Source organism: Numenius arquata, chromosome 14 (assembly GCF_964106895.1).
Source record: "Numenius arquata chromosome 14, bNumArq3.hap1.1, whole genome shotgun sequence".
In the NCBI taxonomy this organism is placed as follows: Eukaryota; Metazoa; Chordata; class Aves; order Charadriiformes; family Scolopacidae; genus Numenius; species Numenius arquata.
In genome coordinates, this window is record NC_133589.1 from 18,277,170 (window position 1) to 18,296,926 (window position 19,757).

General features: G+C 56.4%; 1 protein-coding gene across 1 annotated transcript in view; it reads left to right on the top strand.

The window, feature by feature from the left end:
- LOC141471832 (ankyrin repeat and fibronectin type-III domain-containing protein 1-like) overlaps positions 1 to 19,757 on the top strand; it is a 204,033-nt gene that overhangs the window by 173,912 nt on the left and 10,364 nt on the right. Inside the window, exons 6-12 of the mRNA XM_074158551.1 lie at positions 13,249 to 13,450; positions 13,774 to 13,981; positions 14,291 to 14,485; positions 14,747 to 14,860; positions 15,456 to 15,553; positions 17,394 to 17,484; positions 19,585 to 19,692. Of these exons, the coding sequence (XP_074014652.1) occupies positions 13,249 to 13,450; positions 13,774 to 13,981; positions 14,291 to 14,485; positions 14,747 to 14,860; positions 15,456 to 15,553; positions 17,394 to 17,484; positions 19,585 to 19,692 (1,016 nt within the window). The remainder of the gene's footprint in view (positions 1 to 13,248; positions 13,451 to 13,773; positions 13,982 to 14,290; positions 14,486 to 14,746; positions 14,861 to 15,455; positions 15,554 to 17,393; positions 17,485 to 19,584; positions 19,693 to 19,757) is intronic.

The following is a 19,757-nucleotide window of genomic DNA, read 5'->3' on the forward strand; positions in this document are numbered from 1 at the left end:
AAAAAGTGAGGTTGGGTGAAGGTGTGGGTTTGCTGGCGAGCAAGCAGGTTATCTGAGGTCTAACGTGTCAAGGTGCTGCCGGGGACTTTGTCACCTCCCTGTGTCCCTCGCAGGCAGCCAGCCCACCTCCCGCTCCATCCTCCCCATGGTGAGCCAGGCTGCCAGCGCTGCCACACTTTGGGGACAACTCGGAGCCAAGTCCTGCCGTGCCCCACACCAGGTGGGTGCTTGTGGTTTGGGGGAGCTGTGTCAGGTTTCCATGTGCACTGAAATCCCGCAATGCAGCAGGCCAAATCCTGGGAAGCAAGGAGGCTGCTTCTGGAACAGATAAGCCGGCGTGACAGCTAATGCTCCTGCTTTCCTTGTCTACTCTCAGTGTCTTGCTGGCTGTCCAAGGGGCTGTCTTCTGAGGAAACCTCAGCTGTGAGCCTGTTCTTGGAGGTGGAGAAGCCGGTGCAGCACTTGCCTGCTTTCTGAGCAAGTGGAAGGCTGATGCTGCCAAGATGTCCTGTCCTCCCAACGCTCTCCTGGCCCTGCTCTGCCCCAGTCACGAGCTCGGGAAGGTTCGTGGCAAGCAGAAAAGCAGCTTTTCTCATGAAGCAGAGCTCCACTCGGGTGAACTTCACATGAACTCCTGAAGTTTCTTTGGCCGTTTTCTTTCCCGATGATGCAGGCAGGTCAGGAACAGGATGCTGGATTGCACAGGTCCGTGAGCATGTGTGTCCCAAGGAAGCTGTCTTGCAGCACACAGCCAGGAGAAGCAGGGTGAGGAGCATGGTAGGATGAGCAGGGTGTCTCAGGAGCATAAGGGTGTCTCTGTAGCCCCTCTTGCTGTCCAGAGGATGGCGAGGGGGAGGAAGGACACAGCAGCACCCACTGTGTGTTGACACCACCAGCTCTGTGAGGTGTTTCGCAGCCTCTTGGTGATGGAGGAGACCAAGCCATTTAGGTCCAGCTCAAAGCTCCTGCTTGGTGTAACCATGTGAACAGGCATCTCCCAAGTGCTTTGAGAGATCCCAAGTCTCAGAGGTGCTGGGGTCAGAGTGGCCCCTGCCACCCTTGCTCTTCTGTCCTGCAGTGCAGTCATGCTCGTGTGCTGCCATGGAGGGGCGAGGAGGGCACCTCTCGCCCAGCACGTTGGTGGTAGACAGAGCCAGGAGCTGCCTGTTGTTAAGGCTGTACAACACTTTCCAGTGGAAGTTTGTTTGCTTATACCTTTGCCAGACTTCAGCTGTTTGGGCTGAATTTTTCCATGCTCGGTCTGTCTCAGGCTGAACTTTCTCTTTTTTTTTTTTTTTTTTTCAAGTTTCAACAGAAGGTTGGGGGAAAATGATGGTTTTGCCATTTTTTTTTTCTTTTTTTCTCCTGTCTCTTTGTTTGAGGACTTCTGGTGCTTCCACGCTTTGGAAAAGAGACTTGAAATTTGGCAGGGTTGGTGCATTCCTGGTGGAAATCAACACAGATTTGGTCAAATTGTTAGCCTCTGGAAGGCATGATTGTGCGTGCTTGGAAGAGCTCTTCAGAGGCTAGCTGCTAAAGTCCCCATCTGCAAAGAGACTGGCCCCTGCGCCTGCTGCTCCCCAGCTGCACCAAGCACCTCCCAGTCCCTTCTCTAGAGGCACCCCCTTGCCCACGCGAGTCCAGGTCATGAGTGGTGGCTGCAAGGAGCCTCAGCTCCTCATTAGCAAGTCTCAAAGCACTTTACAAAAGATGACATTGTCTTTATCCCCATTTCCCCTGTGTGGAAACCGAGGCACTGGCTGTGGGCATCACCTGCCTCTCACCATTATTGGTGGAGCAAGGAACAGAGCTCAGCTCAACTTGGGCAGTGTCTTGTCTCTAGACCAGGAGAAGCTGAGGCAACACTCAATAAGAGCAGAGAGCGTTTCCTAGTGCTCTCATGTCCTGCAAGACCTTGGGAAAGGGCATTTGCACCCCTGCCTCTCCCATGGGTGTGCTTAGCAGCACTGGTCACATCGATGCATGGATGGATGAATGTGTCCTGATGGTCAGAGGTTCGACCTGGTGATTACTATGGTTTTACTGTTGCTCTTTTATATTAGGGTGGAAATCTTTTCTACTTACTGTCCTGGGGGCTCTGACAACTCCTCCACAGGCTCCATTATCCTCAGCTTGAGCTTCTCCACCTGATGGTATCTCAAAGCTTTCTGCAGCTAGAGGGAGAATAAATTGACATACAAGGTGGGAAAGCTCTGGTCTGATGGAGGCAGCAGGCAAACTTGGCTGGAAGGAGGCCTGGCTGGTGGTGAGGTCTCCCCAGCTAGTGCCATTACAAGAGCACTCAAGCAAGCACTTGTGGATTTTCTAGCAAAATGACAAAAAAAAAGTTGGCTGCTTCTCTTGGACCCCAGCCTTTGAACCTTGACTCCTCTGGAGATTCATGGAGGGAAGGTTGGCTCTGGCATATGTGAGTGCTTTTGTAGTTAGGTGGCAGTGAACCAGCTCCTCTGGCATTGCCCTGGGTGGTGCTGGCATGAGACTGGCACTAGGTCTACATGGTGGGGTTGGTCTCTCACGTCAGAGGAGAAGACCCCAGTGGGTACTAGGCAGGGAGCTGGTTATGGAACAAGCCGGGAGCAAATCCTGGCATGAAGCTGTGCCGAATGGGAAGCCAGCCTGGGACATGCCACCAGCAGTCCAAGATGATCCCCAACGGGGAGGTGGCTGTTCTTGGTAGCGGTGCCAGGGACACCCTGTGGGTAGCGGCCAGCATGCCCAGCGCTGCTGGTTGCCTTCCAGCGGGAAAGGGGTTTTCTGACTCCAGTAACATTTACCAGCTGGGCAGCAGCTCTGGAGCCGGGTGTGTGCATTTGTCTGTTCTTCCATTGTGTCTTGGCCGTCGTCTCCTCCTCCCCGCTGAGATCAATGTCTGTGGCCTGCCTTTTATAACCCCTTTGGGTGCAGCTCTGGAAGTCTTCAGCCAGTGGTGCTGGTTTTCATCGTGCAGCTTTGCCGTGCTTGAGTAGCTTGGTCCTTGTCTAGCTGGATGGCTTGGGTAGGATGATGGACTGGAGGTGGGTTTCCACCAGAAGGGACATCCCAGTGGTGGGTTGGGGAGGTCCCCTGGAGTGCTGTGAAGCGCAGGTTGGGTGTAGTTGGCTGGGGATGGAGACCAGCCACAGATATGGGCATGTGAGCTCAGGTGACCTCCAGAAGTCCTTCTTCGATCAATTTTCTCCAATTTTGTGGTTTTGGAGAAGAGGTTGATACCAATGAAAGCCAGATCTCACTAGCGTATTCTTCCTGGTGGCAGCAGGTGGCGCAGGAGGTTAAAGGATTTGCTTGTTATCTCTGCAGGTCTGGGTTCAAATTGATTGCCTCTCACTGCTGTAATGAGTCTGTAGGTCTCAGCCTTCACAGCATGTGACTGTGCCCCCATGCTGGGGCAAGCTGCAGCCCCAGGGACAGGAAGGGGGGATGCAGCTCCCAGGAGGCCTCTTTCCAGTGGAGCTCAGAGCTGAGCCAACATTTGAACCATAGCAGTGGCCCTGGGTGCATGGGTGCTGCGGAGCCCCACCATCCCAGGAGTGGGGCACAGCATTGTGGAGGAGCCGGTCTCAGGGAGGAGAACCCAAGTGGGTCTCAGCGGGGTGAGGAGGAGGAGGCAGCATGGGATGTTGTCCCAGTGCGAGGCCATGTTGAAACGCAGAGCATTCCTCCCTCATGCGCTTGAGCCATCATGGGAGAAGACAAGTTAGTGCTTCTTCCCGCTCCTGGGGTGTGCCGCGTGTTCACCGGGGTGCAGTATGTGGTGGCAGCCCTCAGAGGAGCTGGGGCGATGCCATCACGGCACCCGTGGCCCCTTCTCCCATTAGGAGAGTGCTCAGATGCAGCTGCTGGCCCTACGCAGGCTGAGGTTGCCCCAGCAGCTTCTCCAGCAGCCTGCCCCGCTCCCTTCCAAGAAGTGGGTGTCAGGGCCTGAGCGAAGCGATGGGACCAAGCTTGGATAAGAATGGTCTTACATCCCTTCTCACTCCTCCCAGCATAGCAGCCGGGCCCCGGCCGCACGGCTGAGCATCCCCACACTGAGCACCCACCTTCTGCTCCGCCTGGGTCCAAGCTGGGGCCCTGTGACCCCATAGGGATATTTTTTTCTCCCTCCTTTTGCCTTCAGTGATCTTTGAGACCCGGCGTCGTATGACTCAGCTTCTGCATTTGATACCCCCGAGAAGAGTTTGCACACATGCATCTGTGGCACAGAGCGGTGCTCGTTCCTGGCAGGCCAAGCGGGGATAGGATTTCTTCCTGAAAGAAGGGCAGTGAGTCCCTGCTGCTCATCCGCTTTTAATATGCGGAAGTCTGATTTAGCCGGGATGGTGCCAGCAGGTCGGGGGTATCTTCCAGAGCACTGTTGACCTGCTCCAGCATCTGGGCTTGTGGGATTCTGGAAGGATGGGAGGAAGCACTGTTCCAACACAGAGCAGGGGCTGGGCTGGTCCCTCTGTGCTTTGGAAATCTCTCTGTCCTCCTGTCCCTACCTGCAAAGGTCCAGCTGGTTGCGGGTGCCAGAAGCATCGGGCACATTTTGGGTGCTGGGGCTGAACTCCTAGTTCTGGCAGTCGGCACGGGGCACGGTCAGCAGAAGTTGACACCGACATTGATCTTGTGAAGGGCACTTTGGGCGCTGACCTTTAGGTCCTGTCCATTTCTGCTGCCTGGTCCCTGCGAGCAGCTCGGGGCTTGGAGGCAGCTCCTGACTGGAGAAGGAGCCCCCAACCAGCCCTGGGGCTGAGCTCCCTCCCTGGGGTGCTGGGGGGCACAAGGTCACAGACCCTGCCATCCAGAGATTTGCAGGGAGCAGGGGTTTGCAGGACGCAGGGTTTGCAGGGGACAGGGATTTGCAGGGGACAGGGGTTTGCAGGGGACAGGATTTGTAGGGGACAGCTTTGCAGGAGACAGAGGTTTGCAGAAGACAGAGGTTTGCAGGATGTAGGGTTTGCAGGAGACAGAGGTTTTAGGATGCAGGGTTTGCAGGGGACAAGGGTTTGCGGGGCATAGAAGTTTGCAGGGTGGCTGCAAGCCCCAGCTGAGCTGGGCCCCAGGGCTGCGCTTGGCTCTCGGCACCGCAGGACTGGCTCCGTCTGCCTCCTGCCTGGCAGCGGCAGGGTTTTCGGGTGGTCCCAGGGCTGTGGTCGCACCCGGCGCTTCCCATTGCTGCCGTGGGTACCTGGCGCCAGGACGGCCGCGCAGGGCTTCCCCATGAGCTTTGGTCATGGCTCAGGACAGCCCATCCTGCTCAGTCCTGTCTCCATCAGGTTCCAGTTAAAACCAAATGCATTCTCCAGCCTAAGCTGCGCTGCCATTTAAGCCCTTCCAAAAATGAAACAAATACCCATGGACTGCAATTCGAATTGCAGCTCAATTAGGGCTCGTTCCCAATGCGATCATAAAACCTCCAGTACGAAAACAAACAACCCAACCAAACCACATCCAAGCCTGACAGCATCCTCTGGAATCCTCTGGAATGCCTTTAAAATAACAAGGGGGGCAGAGGAAGATGAAAGCGGCATGGCTGGTGGGAAGAGGGCTCTTTGGCCCTGAGGGGCAGCCCGGAGGTGGGCCGAGCAGGTGTGGGGCAGGGCGCTTTGGGATGGGGTCCACTGTGGAAGTGATGGGTACGATGGGACGGGGTGGGTTGGGGATCAGCGTGGAACTGGTAGGTAAGGTGGAGATAGGGTTGGATGGGGACCAGTGTGGAATTGGTGGGTACGATGGAGACAGGGTGGGATGGGCACCAGTGTTGAACTGATGGGTACAATGGGACAGGGTTGGATGGGGACCAGTGTGGAATTGATGGGTATGATGGAGATGGGGTGGGATGGGGACCAGCGTTGAACTGATGGGTACGATGGGATGGGGTGGGATGGAGACCAGCGTGTAATCGATGGGTACAATGGAGACAGGGTGGGATGGGGTCCATGGAGTAAAGGGTGAGGTTGTGTTCCCAGGAGGATTTAGTGGGTGAGGAGGAGGAGGATGCATAGGTGTTCTGGAGCGCAGTGGTTGTGCTTTGAGCCGCTGTGATGGTGGGTGTTGGAGCAGGACTGGGGAGGCGTGGGGCCGGAGCAGGACTGCGGCGGCTGGAATGTGTGTCCCACGTAACCCTGGCTTGCACCGCGTCCAGCCAGTCTGGTGCCGCGGTTCAGGTTTCACGGCGGACTTAAAACCCGGCCATATTTAGCGTGTGCTTCGCTGGCCTGTCAGGGAGGGGAAGCCACAGCACAACTAATAAAAAAAGCCAAACAAAAACAATATAATTAAAGAGACTCAGCACTGTGTGTTCCCATAGCAAGAACATTTACCCAAGACTTCCTTGCTCAGATACTTAATGTCAAGCAGCAATTAAAGGCTGGCATTGTGGGGAGCACAGCGGGGAGGGTTTACCCTGGCTGGGAGGTGGGAGCCCAGGGCTGAGCCCTGCTCCCGATAGCAGATTCCCAGTGCCCGTGCTGGTGGGGAGGGACTGGGGGCTTTTGGCACTGGGAGGTGCCCCAGGGACAAGTGGTGCTGGTGACAGGGGGATGCTGCACCCCGAATGGCGGCTCCTGACCTGCTCCAGGCAGGGACACCCTTGTTCTGTAATGCACACACCCGCATAGCTTGAGCCCCATGGAAATTTGGGGGTGCAAAAGCAGAAAAGCAGATTTTCTAGGTGCAAGCCTCTGGGCAGGGTGGGCCAGGAGCTCTGCTGGGGTAAATTCTTGTCAAAACAGTGAAGCCGTCAGAGCTGGGCTTGGGTGTAGAGCCGAGGGCCTAATGTGGACATTACTTTTCCCCTCCACCGTCTCCTTCCTGACCCGGATGTGCGGATGGGGCCTGTGTGAGCCTCAGGTTTTGTGTTTCCCCTCCCTCAAGGGATGACTCCGGGTGCCCAGAGCCAGGCTGTGCCATCCGGTGCCCCCTGCAGAGCAGCCCAGGGCTGGCACTCATGGGCTGATGGTAGTCAGCATCCTCTGCCTCGGCTAGAGAGCCAGCCATCGCAAACCGTCCCTCACTGCGGTCCCCAAGGAGAAGTGTCCCTGTGTCCTGGCAATGCTGGGTGAGCGGTGTGTGCAGGCAGGGCAGGAGGGACACGCATGTGCGGACACGGCCACAACGGTGCCGCTTTGTGACTGCGGCATGTGCACAACAGCAGTTACCTCAGGGGATGGTCACGGGGGCCACAGGAACTGGAAGTCTGATTTCAGTCATGTTTCAGTGGGGTTGAGCCACAGGCTTCTTCTGGGCTCATTTGAAAAATGTTATTGGGATGCTTAATTAAAAAAAAAGCAAAAATAGAGAAGCATCAGCAACATGGTGTTGCAGCAGAATTTGCTCGAGCATCTCTGCTCCCTTCCCCCCCAAACGTACTGCTGGGCCTGCAGAAATGGGGTGTTTTATGAGAGGCCTCTGCAGACTGTCAGCGAGTGATCTACTGGGTTGGCTCTGAACCTCTCTTGGAGTCCTGAAGTCTCCGTCTCTCCCAAATTCAGATCCTGTGATTTAGAAGGGGGGTGAGGTGGGGGTGAGCCATGCAGGCAGGCTCTTCCCTGCTGTGCTGCACCAGGGGACATGGCTGTGCCTCAAGAAGACACCAGCAACTCACCAGCCAGCCCGTGATGTGGGACATCGCGTGTTCCCCACTGCCACGGCCCCCACAGCGGCTGAGCTGGTCCCGAAATCCCTGCACACTGCAGCTGCTGCACTCCCAGCACAAGCGTTCCCCAAGGGATGCAAAAGCCTCCAGATTCAGGGAACAGCCTGGCCGGCAAGGCATGATGCAGTACCCTCCTGCTCCTGCCGGGGAATCCTCCACTTCTTCCCCTGCAGAGGTGCAGGGCGCTGAACACTGGTGGGACGTTCCAGATCTCGCCCAGGATGTGCTTTTCTCCTCCAGCTTCTTTGGGTACCAAGCTGCTGGGAGTCAGCTTTCTAATCCAGCGCTGTGCCATGGTGCTGCCTTGGGTCACAAGGTCCTCAAGAAACACCTACATGCACTGCGGGGTGCCTACTGTGGAGACAGCGGAGTAAACTGGTGCCTGATGCTCAGGAGACTGCACCGACCCGGGTGCTCTGCAGCAGCTCCTGGCCTCGCACCGCGCTGAGCTCCTCCGAGCATTGGGCTAATAGCGCTGGGCTTCTGGAGCTCAAACAAAAATGTCCTGGCAGGAGCGGGATCTATATAAGTTAGTTGTTATTGCTAAACAAAAGAGGCATGCTCGTTGCGGCTCCATTCAAAACAAAACCCAGTGGGTTTGCCAAGTGGGGAAAAAAGAGAAAATCTGTAGGAAACAAACAAACAAAGCCCTGGATCTGGTTTGGTGCCTTTCCCTGGACCCAGGTTTCAATAAGCAAGTGCATTTTCCAGGCACGCAGATGTTTCCACGGATCGGGAGTGTTTTGCTCCATCTTTGCATGGCCAGGTCACCGCATGGTATTTAAATACCTTGGAGGTCCACACACCTCAGGATGGGTAACTGATGTGCAGGCTTCTCCTGGGAGTCCTGCTGCCTTGCAGGGATGCTGAGCACAGCGTTTTGTCCTCATTCTGAGTGTGCCTTTTGGTGGGTTATGAAATCCCACTCTTTTGGAAGGGCTCTCTTACTCGTGCTCTGTTTGGGATCCAGTCTCTGTGTCCCCAGTCCTGAAAAATTACTTATGCTCAGGCAGAAAGAGTGGAAAATGCGAGTGCATCAGCAGCTCCTCTTCGTGCAGGACACAGAGCTTCTGGTTCGTGTCCCCGGGAGCAGAGAGGAGGTCCTTTGGGTGTTAGGAGCTCAAGTGGTCTCTGCTGTGGAGTATTTATTGTCCCAGTGTTTGTGGCCATAACGTGTGATTTCCTGTGCACCCCCAGGGCCGAGTGTGCTCAAAGAGCCATCGTGCCCAGATTCCTTTGGTAACAGGCTGTATGTTGGTCTTGCTTGGTGCAAGCTCCCAGTCTGGGGGGAGGTTGGCTGGGTTGGGTTGGTTTTTAGGCTTCTCCTGTCCTGGGTAATCCTTCACTGGATAATTGTATGGACTGAATTGGACCGCGGGTGAGGAAAGCGTCCCTGGCAGCTTGTGCTGACATGCCACTGACACCCACAGCGCCACGAGGCTACAAGGAGCTCTGCAAGGACCCAGTCCTTCTCCTCCTTCCCGCTCCAAGCCTCATCCTTTCAAAGCATTAACACCTTTCATCCTCCATCCTTTGGGCTCTCTTTTCCTTGTGCACGGAGCCCCGCGGCTTCTCTCAAATGCCTCAGGCTGCAGACGTTGGGGAGCAGCAAAGTGACAGCCACCCACGTGGACCCCAAGGAGGGAGCATGGTGCTGAGCTCATGTCTGCTGCTGCGGGCTGGAGCCTGTCCCCTCGCTGCCAGTGCAGGCAACCACCCATGAGCCAATCCTTACCACAGCCAGCGTGGGGGGCAGCAGGGACTGGGCAGCCTCCGGTTTTGGCTGGAAGGCCAATGCCACCAGCAGCAACATCGCTTGCAAATGAGCCTTTCGCAGCCCGGGCTCCCACTGGTGGGAGGTGGGGTGGGATGGCCATCATGGTTCCTAGCAGCCACATCTCATGACCTCCAAGCGGGACGGTCATTGCCTGCCTGTCCAGATACCTCCAGCCCCTGTCCCCGCGATGACAGTGCGTGGCGGCAGGGAGGACGAAGCCCCTGGTGCCCCTGGTCTGGTGCTGCAGGCACCTGGTGGGCCATCCCCGTGGGTGCCCAGGGAAGGACAGTCAGGTTCTGCTGGGCGCGGGGCATACAGGGCTCCTTCCAGCCAGCCCAGGGTATGAGCTCCTGTCAGCGGGACAGGGCATCCCTGTCTGACATGGACTGGTTCTCTGCTGGAGGCTTGGAGAGGCTACGCCCTTAAACAAAATGCACTTAAAATCATATAATTACAATTATTAGCACTGTTTACTACGCCAAGATCTGTGGCGCTGGAAACATTAAAACCCAGAATATGCAGAAACCACAACTTTATGAACTACCCAGAGGATTTGCTTGCGTGCATTGCAGGAGGGATAAAATGAAGTTGTCTTATGCACATCCATCCTCATGTCCTTTAAAAAAAGCCGTTCTCATTGTATTGGTTTCATGAGATGGGTCTGGCCAGCCTCAATGCATCCTGTAGCAGAACCTCAGCCTTTTCCATGGGGTTTCTGGTACATGGATTTATGGCATTGCAGACCTGATGTCCACACCACCTCCCTGATGGTTGCAAACACAGCCAGAAAGCTGAGGACAGGCAAAGCACCCGTCCCCTGCTGCGGTGTTTGAAGTAGGAAGGTAAATAATTAGCAACAAGAACTGATTGTGGTTGAGATAAATTTAGTTGGACTGCACTGAGACTAAGGCAGAGGAGGTGGGACCTCCTCCCACCACCTCCCTGCAGGATGGGGCTTTGCCATTGGGGCAAGCTGGTGTTGGCTGGTGGTACCTCAAGGGCATGACATCTGTGGGTGTTGTTTTCAGCTATTAGTTGCTCCACCTCAGGCAAAGTTTAGCTCTAGATAAATCAAGACTATTTCACTGAGTCCAGATGACTCATAACCACAGGGCAGGAAACTCTTTTATCTTTGGGGCAGCCAGTTTAATATAGATAGATGTTCACTCCTGAGCTCTGAATAATTTCTGTCTCTTTGCTTCTCATTAAAAGCAAATCAGATGAGGGGAAAATAGTGTGAAATTTCTCTGTGTCACCTCTGTTTCTACCATCTCTGAGAGAACTTCCTCCAGATTGTCCAGGCTGCCTGTACTGGGTCGTTTGCCATATATTTTAATTGGCAGAAAAAAATGCTTTTGCTCCAAAGCACCACTCCTTTTTTAAACCTTGATTCTGCAGGCATGGATGGAGCGGGGATCTGTTACAACAGGGTCTAACCCAGCTTCCAGAGAGGTACTTTTGGGGTCTTCCATCCTCTCCTGATGTGGGAGAGCATTGTTGCCTCCTTGGAGGAAGGGGAATCACAGAGGAATTGGGCATCTTGCTGATGAGCCTGCTAAAAGAGCCATCTTCACCGCCGAGCAGCAGCTGGGGTGGAGAGAGGAAGGCTTGGGCAGCAGGGAGCTCTTAAACACAAGAGTCAGTTATTTCTCCTTCCTAAGTATGTCAGATAGCACTTAGCTTCTCGGGCTTGGTCCATAGCTCAGGACCTGCCTTTCTGGTTGCCTGTTCCTGCCGGAGTGCCCTGTCACCACAGGTACGGGTGGCTTTTCTCTCTGAATTTCTGTCTACCAGTGACAGCAGAACCGCGTGATACCTTTCTTCTCCTTTGATATCTGATGTCCTGTATTTGCTGTCTGTAGAGGCTTGTATGTGTCATGTGAGGAGCCCCTTGGCATGAGGAGCCTTCAGCAGTGGCTGTGCCAGGAGCTGCTCCATGTCCATGATGAAACAAGATGTGCTCAGGCTGGCATGGCCATAGGTAGGTCCCAGTGAGCCCAGGGCTAGTTCTCCAGCACTTCCCTGCATCATGCAGGTCTCTCCTCACGGGGTGATGCTCTCCTGGTGGAGAGCCACTCCCCTTTCTCCCCACCAGAACCAGCAGGATCCTACTGCACAGATCTCACCCACCTCCACACGGTTGCTTAGGGGTGTCTTGCTACCTAAAGCTCCTGTGGTTGGTGTTCGCTGTCTGTTCAGTCACTGAAGCCCTATGTTCAGCTAACGCCCATGCCTGGAGGAATCCAGGGCAGCAACCTGATACCACGGCTTGGGCCACACTGGAGACCTCTAAATCCGTGGGCTGAAGCCAGTGAGATGAGTGATTGGCAGGAGCCAACCTCCCCACCATTTTCCGCTTTTAAATATCACAGTAATAAAAGGTAAAATCATTAAAGGGCTTCTGCAGCCCACTGTGCCTAATCTGAAATGGGGAGGATGAAGAGCACGTAGTGAGGTTGTTATTAATATCCTCCCTCCTGATGATGGCTTTGTAAACATCATCATCGCAGGCACAGCTTCGCAGTAGCATTTTGGCATGACCTTCTAGACAACTGTCATGCTTTTTGTCATGCTTACCCCTTGCTTGATATTTAACCCATAAAGTGATATGGGGAAGACCTTGCTCCTAAATATCTGACCTTATACGCAGGGCTATGAGGTCAAAACTGAGAGAAACTGTATTAAGCGTCACTTTGCTAAATGCTCTTTAGACCCGATGCTCCTTGTCTGGGCACTGTGCCACGGGCTTCGGCAAGAAGGGGATCAGATGTTTGACGCCAGTGAAAACCCTCGGAGCTGTAAGGGATGACTCATGGGCAAAAGCCCTACGCAGCAGCGAGGCCACGCTCGCACTGAAACCGGGGACTTTGCTGGTGGGGATGAGGTCTTGGTGGAGACATGAGAGTCATGGCTGCAGGGTGAGGGGCAGCTCCCCCTCTGCAAAGCCAAGGAAAGATGCCAGCTTTCCCAGTGACTTGTACATATTTATCATGGTTATTTAACGTAGACGTCAAAATCAGAGTGGAGAAAAGATTTTGTAGCTTAATCAATGTGGATGGAGAAGGTGAGGAGCAGCTTTGGAGCCTGGATCTGCTGGTGAGCAGGAGACTGGGGGTCACTGGTCCCCATCGGGACCTGGCATTGTCTTGGTGCTGTGAGAAATGGCCTTTTGTCCATTCCTTGCTCTTGTTTCGCTTTCAGAGGGTGCTCTTTGCTGGAATAAAGACCTTGGGGAAAGTAACGTACCAAGGGGCTGAGGGATGGTGGTAAGTGCAGGAGATAGGTTCCTGCTAGAAAGATGGATGTGGAGAGGGTGCACGAGGCCATCTCAAGCCAACTGCATGGTGGGCAGCACTCACCGAGCATGGGGCTGGGGGGCTTTCAGTCCCCGCACAGCCCACTGCCGAGGGTGTCTGGGCAGCCCTGGATGGGGCAACCAATCTCTGTAGGAGCTGGTTGGCAGAGACTGGGAGTAAGGAGAGGTTTCCCCAGTGTGATGGATGGGGACTGGTTGCAGAGCTGAGCTGCATGAGGTTGCTTGGGGCATCCCAGCTTGAGGGCATTGTGGACCTGGAAGAAAATGTCTCACCCGCAGCATTCATACGAGCCCCTCAGGACCCCTGCAGGGCCAGCAGCAGTGATGGGAAGGCAGATAACAGATGGATGAGGGCATTGCTGGCACCAGTATCCACCTTGCAGCCGATCACATCGGTGCTGCCCCGGCACAGCTTTGGCTCTCCTGGGTCATGCCCCGGTGCCTTTCTGGCACATCCTCATGTGCCTTCTTTCCCCACACCTTCTTGCCCTCTCCTAGGTCATCCTCCCCTAAAATGACACAGCAGATGCGGGACCTGCAGCTGGCGCAGGCCAGGAAGCCACCGGGCCCTTCCTCGCCCAACGCAGCCAAGAGGCTCTACCGAAACCTGTCGGGGAAATTCCGCGTCAACTACACATCCTTCGACGAGGGCAGCCTGGCGGGACGGGGCGAGAAGGAGAAGCTCCGCAAGTCCAACTTGGTCAGTGCCTGCTGGCTCCATCCAGCACTGCCATGGCCGGGAAGATGGGGATGGAGGGTCCATGCGTGGGCAATGCTGTCACCTGGATGGAAGCCCAAGAGTGTATTAAGTGAAGCTGCCCTGGAGGAGGTTCAGCTGGAGCTGGTCCAGGTGTTTGCTCAGCATCACCCATTTGCTCAATTGTGTCTGCAAAGAGCTGATGCTCCTGAGCTCCTGGGACCAGGGCAGCCCCTCCCCATTCGGGTTTGTGGGGTGATGGTGAAGGGCTTGGGTGGAGGAGGGTGCCCTGTGCTCAACTGACTTGCATTTCTCCTCCCACCCAGTTCCAGAGCAATGCTGCCCTCTTCGAGGCTGTGGAGCTGCAGGACCTAGACAGGGTCCAGGAGCTGCTGAAGCAGTACAGCCCTGAGGAGCTGGACCTCAACACCCCCAACAGTGAGGGGCTGCTGCCCCTGGACATCGCCATCATGACCAACAACACTCCCATCGCCAGGGCCCTGCTGCAGGCAGGAGCAAAGGAGAGCCCGCACTGTGAGTTGGTATGGGGAAGCCATGCCGTGCCCATCACCTGGGTCTCCAGCCTGGTGGAGCGGGCCACCCCAGGCAGTGGGGTCCGGGTGAGGAGTGGTCACTGGGCTCTGGGAAACTGGTGCAGGCTGTAGCCGGGGCTCAAGTGGAGCCATGCACTCAAATGGAACGTGGGAGCAGGACACAGAGGGGAGGATGGGGTCTCGGGGTGGGGACTTGGTGTCAGCAGAGCCTGGACTTGCCCTAACCACCTTCTCTTCACTCCTTCTGGCTCCCCTCCCGGGACCCATGGACATGTCCACCTCCTCACAGTTGTGAGCCTGGAGAGCCGCTCGCTGCACCTCTCCACGCTGGTGCGGGAAGCGGAGCAGCGTGTCAACGAGCTGACAGCGCAGGTGGTGAACGAGGCGCCCAACGCTGACTGCTCCGAGAAGGAGAAGCAGCTCAAGGCCTGGGAGTGGCGATACCGGCTTTACAAGCGCATGAAGGCAGGGTTTGAGCATGCCCGTGAGTGCCCGCAGGAGGGCTTGGGGGTCTGGGGGGCAGCCCCTGCACTTGGGGAAGGAGCAGAGCTGTGCGTGGTCCAGGCATGGGGCAGCACCAGCACCCATCCCCATACCCTGTAGCCAGGGCTCACTGTATGGGTGCATGGAGGGGGTGAGCGCTCCAGGAACATGTCCCTGGGTGCAGGTGGAGGCCCAGGAGCGACACTGAGGGGTTCAGAGTGACCATCCTCGCTGTAGTGGTCCCTGTGCTCTCTGTTTCCAGGAGTGCCAGATGCCCCCACCAACGTCCACCTCTCTGTGGCCAGCAGCTCCTCGGTGCAGGTGACCTTCTGGGAGCCCCTGAGTGTTAACTCAGCCATCGTCACTAAGTACAAAGGTAATGACCGGAGACCCTACAGCAGTGCAGGGGGACACGCAGCCATGGCAAGCACGTCAGGTGTGCCAGGGGGACGTGCTGGAGCGGTCACCCTGTGTGTGCCATTCCAGGGTGCCAGGGGCATGGGCAGTACTGCTGAGTCCCTGCCAAGCCACCTTTGTGCCAGGGCTTCACACTGTGATGCCACCCAGCTGCCACCCAAACAGTCCGAGCCACATCAAACCAGCCTCCTGCTCCAAGGCAAAACTCAGAGTGCCATTTGTGTGCTCCCCACAAGCAGTAGGGCTTTGCCATCCTGTCACTCCTGCGCCCCTCACCCATTTAAACCAGACTTTTTGGCTTCTGGGAGAATTTCCTCCATTCCCAGCTCCTGACCCATCGCCTGAGGGTTCTGGCCCTGTCTGACACGGTTGGGTGAGGAGGACCGCAGCTCCCCATGCTGTCCCCCCCGTTGTGGCTCCCCCTCTCCCCTGCCTTCCCTCTGGTGCTGCCCACGGTCCCTCTGCAGCTGCTGGCCCTGACACGCTGCAGCTGGCCCTGGTAGCCTGTCCCCGCTCCAGGGCCACGTGGCAACTTGGGGTCTCTCTCCTTTCAGTGGAGTGGAGCTGCTCCCCAACCTTCTCACCGCTGATGGGGGAAGCCGTCATTGACAAGCTGAAGAATCTGCATTTCACCATCCGGGGGCTGGTGTCGGTGAGGTCTTAGGGTGCCCCACGGGGGTCCGGGCTGCAGGGGGACAGCCCATGGCCAGGAAAAGCTGCTGGCCACGGTGCAGCCCATGGGGTCATTCCCTGCAGCCAATGCAGGAGGGGATGGGGCTTCAGCCTGGAGAAGAGAAGGCTCCGGGGAGACCTCATAGCAGCCTTCCAATATCTGAAGGGAGCCTACAGGAGAGCTGGAGAGGGACTACATCTCCTGACTCCTGTCAGGAGATGTAGTGACAGGACAAGGGGTAATGGTTTTAAATTGGAAGAGGGGAGATTTAGATTAGATATTAGGAGGAAATTCTTCACTGTGAGGGTGGTGAAGCACTGGAACAGGTTGCCCAGGGAAGTTGTGGATGCCCCATCCCTGGAAGTGTTTAAGGCCAGGCTGGATGGGGCTTTGAGCAGCCTGCTCTAGTGGAGGTGTCCCTGCCCAGGGCAGGGGGGTTGGAACTCGATCTTTAAGGTCCCTTCCAACTCTAACCATTCTATGATTCTATGATCATCTCGAGCAGGAGGAGTAGGGTTGTGCCACGGTAGTGTTCAGCACAGCCTGTGGGCAGAGCTAAGAGCATGGAGCCGGGAGAGGCATCTGTCTGTCCCTGCATGGACACGTCACCCTGGTGATGTGGCCAACCCCTGCACAGGATGCCTGGGGACACTAGAGTGAAGGGCAGAACGGGTCCATTCACCAAGTGCCTGATTTATCCTCTGTCCCCCACCCCACTCCCGTCTCCACCCATGCTCCTCCTGGGCAATAAATCAGTGGCTCGTTCCTCTGCCACCTGCACAAACCAAGCCCCCACACCAGCCCCATCGCTCACTGGAGAGGGCTGGGGACCAGCCCTGTCTCTCCACCTCCAGGAGCTCAGCAAGGTCGTGGGCTGGTTGGGGCTGGGGCTCCCCACTGTTTTATCTTCCTGAGAACCACAGGGAAGCGTGGCACTGCCTGTCAGCTGTCCCCTCCCCGGGGACTGCCATCCTGTCCCCAGCATGCATTGGACTGGCGGGGGGGAAGACAGGGCAGGATGGGAACTGTGACAGGATGGAGCTTGGGTTAGGAACACGGAGAGATGCTGGGATGGATGGGGTCACTCTTACCAGGGACGTGAAGCCCAGAAGCTCCGAGGCAGGCAAGCAGGCAGGGACCACTGGCTCAAGGAGCAGGGAAAGACCTCGATATGGCTAGAAGGGCTTAGCCCAGGCAGTGGTGTCAGAGCTCCAGAGCTGCTGTCAGGGCAAAAGAGCTGCCCTGGTCCACAGCAGGGCAGGGCTCGAGCAGAGCCTGGAGCAACACCGCTGCAAGGGGCTGGCCTGAGCCCATCAATCATGCTTTCAGAGCTGCCTCACAGGCTCCTGTCCATCTTCATGAGTGCCTGGAGGCCTTGCAACATCTGGCAGCTTGAGTGGGCTTTAATCAGAGGCCTTTAATCACTGTTGCCGTGCCACAAGCCCTTGACAGCATTGGGCCAGCTCCCTGTCTCCAGGGGCTGATCCTTGTGCGTCCCAGCGGGAAGGCAACATCCCCACTCTCCAGGCTGCGGAAGCCCCATGTCTTTGGGGCTGGAGCATCTCCTGGCAAAGGGCATTCACAATGTCCCCTTTCCTCTGCCTCTCCTCAAAAACACCCACCCATGCTGTGGGGATTCTCTAGTGTCTGATAACAAGAGCTTTGTACAGCTGGGGGAGGTCAGAGCCACTGACCCAGGCTGCAGGCCCCCAGTTTAGTACTGCTCGTGGTGTGCTGGTATACTGGGCTGGGTGGGTGGGGGATCTTAACTCTCAAACTGAGCCAGGAGAGGTGCTGAGCATGGCTTCCCTCCTCACAGGGCACAGCTTACTACGTCCAAGTGTCTGCCTACAACATGAAGGGCTGGGGTCCCCCGCAAGCCTCCGTACCCCCTTTCGCCATCCCTTCCAGTAAGTACCACTGGGAACACCCACAGGAGCCGGCACCAGCTGTGGGATGAATGGGGGGAGGCAGCAGCTCCCTGTGCTGTCTGGGGGTCCCTCTCCGGGGGTCTTCCCTGCTGGGATGGGGTCTGGTGGACCCAAGAGCAGAGGCAGCATTTGGGGTCTCAGGCCAGGCAGGGAGGCTGCCTCCGGCCAACAGGAGCTTTGCTAAATCCTAATTTTTCAACCTGAAATTCTCCTTGTTGCCTGGTAAAGGCTGAGCCATTAAAACAGACACCTGGATCAGCTCATCCTAAGGAGGAATTAGGAGAGAGGATGTTTTGCTTTCTTAGTTAAAAGGAAAGTAATGCAGCCATCTCCTCTGAAGGAAGGAAAACACCCCTGGGTGTTTTAGCAGAGGTTTGTAATTTAGCGCAGGGCAGCTTTTGGGAGGGGTCACTCCGTAACCCCTCAATGACATCTGCCCGAAAGCAGCCAAGCTTCTGTAAGACCACCATTGGCACATGCTGAGGGGTGACATGGTGAGATGCCCCAGCTCAGCCCCTGGAGGTGCCCCCCCAGGGCTCAGAGCCATCCTGGTCCTAGGTGGCAGTGGGCCTGAAGCCCTCCCTGTGCCACCACATGCCCCAGCTCCAGGGACCGGCATTCCCTGGCATCGAGCTGGGATGGGGGTCACGAGCCCCACCAGAGTCCAGCTCTGGGTTGTCAGCACTCGCCTCCCCACACTGGCACCAGGGCAAGCGGCGGGGAGAAGCCCCGCAATGTCACTCAAGGCATCCCCCCCAGGGTGCTGGGGGAGACAGGCCAGGAGGGCTGAACTGGAAGGAGCAGCCCCAAAGGGTGAAGTTCAGGGCTGAGCGGGCTCCGAGGTGGCCACTGCCCCCTGGCACCAGTCCCCAGCTGGGTCTGGCTGCGGCCATGCACAGTGGTCCCATGGGATCCATACCAGGGGCTGTGTGAGGAGCGGCCCCATGTGCCCCAGGGAGACTGAGCCTGTCGTGACGAGCAGCAGCAGGGCAGTGGGATGCGTCCCTGCCACTGCGCTTGCAGGCAGCGAGGGACCAGGGATGCTGCGTGTGAGCAGTGGATGCACCACGAATGGCCCGAGGAGATGGGCCCAGATGCCCTGCGTAGCTCTGACTGCAGATACACAGGTGCTGTATAGCACTGGTTGGAAAGATGCAAAAATACATTTGCATGTATATGAAGGCGTAGAGCGAGTCTGCGCCTGTGCTGCATTGCCCTGGCTTTACCCTGGGCTGGCAGCGGGTGTTGGTCATATTTGCACCCACTTTAAAGCCCCTTTGCAACCCTGCACAGGTCACATTCCCTGTGACCAAGATCTAGCAGCATCAACACAAAGTGCGGCTGAAGCAAATCGGACATGAGTGGGTCTTATTTATTTTTATCTCCATTAATATTTCTCCCTTCAGTAAAGATCCCTCCCTTGCCCAGCAGAATATAATCAGGCACCTCCCTGGGTGTTTTTAAAGCTCCTAAAAATAGTGGTGAGCCCCAGCCAAAGTTAACAGAGCTGAACTTTCCATGGAAAACAGCAGCAGGCAGGACACAGGGTTGTTTAAAGCAATTAATGTAAAGCTAACGTAGAAGCGCCGCCAGGTCCCCAGTCCCACTCCTGGTCCTGCTGCTGTCTCACAACGGGTGGAGATGGCAGAAGAGCTTATTTATGTATTTGCTGAGGGGAGCCCAGCTCTCAGCACTCACATGAAGAAAGCTGCAGCTCTGGGTAAGACCTGGAGGAACACACTGGAAAGAATTTTATTTTTTAAGGCCAGTGAAGTGCGGCAGCGACAGACGGGACCTTGTTCTTCCCCTCTACCATGCTGCATGGTGGCTGGTGGCTATGGGGTGCTGTGCAGAGCTGGGGTGCTCCTGGAAAGAGGGCCACAAAACCGGGGATCTCCCAGAGCCCAGCCCAACCAGAGGAGCCCAGCACCCATGTCTGCTGCCATGCCATGCCATGCCTGTGGGACACATAAGGGGGTGCCAGGAGGCAACCTGCCGTGTAGAGGAGGGGACGGGAAGTCCTGTTTCTCCCAGGCTGACGGGTAGGTGCTGGGGGTGATGCTGGTCTCTCCCTGACAGACTGGCGGGAGTACGATGGCAGGGCTCCTCGGCGAAGGGGACAAGCTGAAGCTCTGGACCATCTGCTGGGCCAGGTGAAGACCGTCCACCAGCATTGCGTTTGCCACGGTGAGTGCATGGCACAGCAGTACAGGGAGGCTGGGGTGAGGGATCCCGTCGGCCCCCCAGGGTTG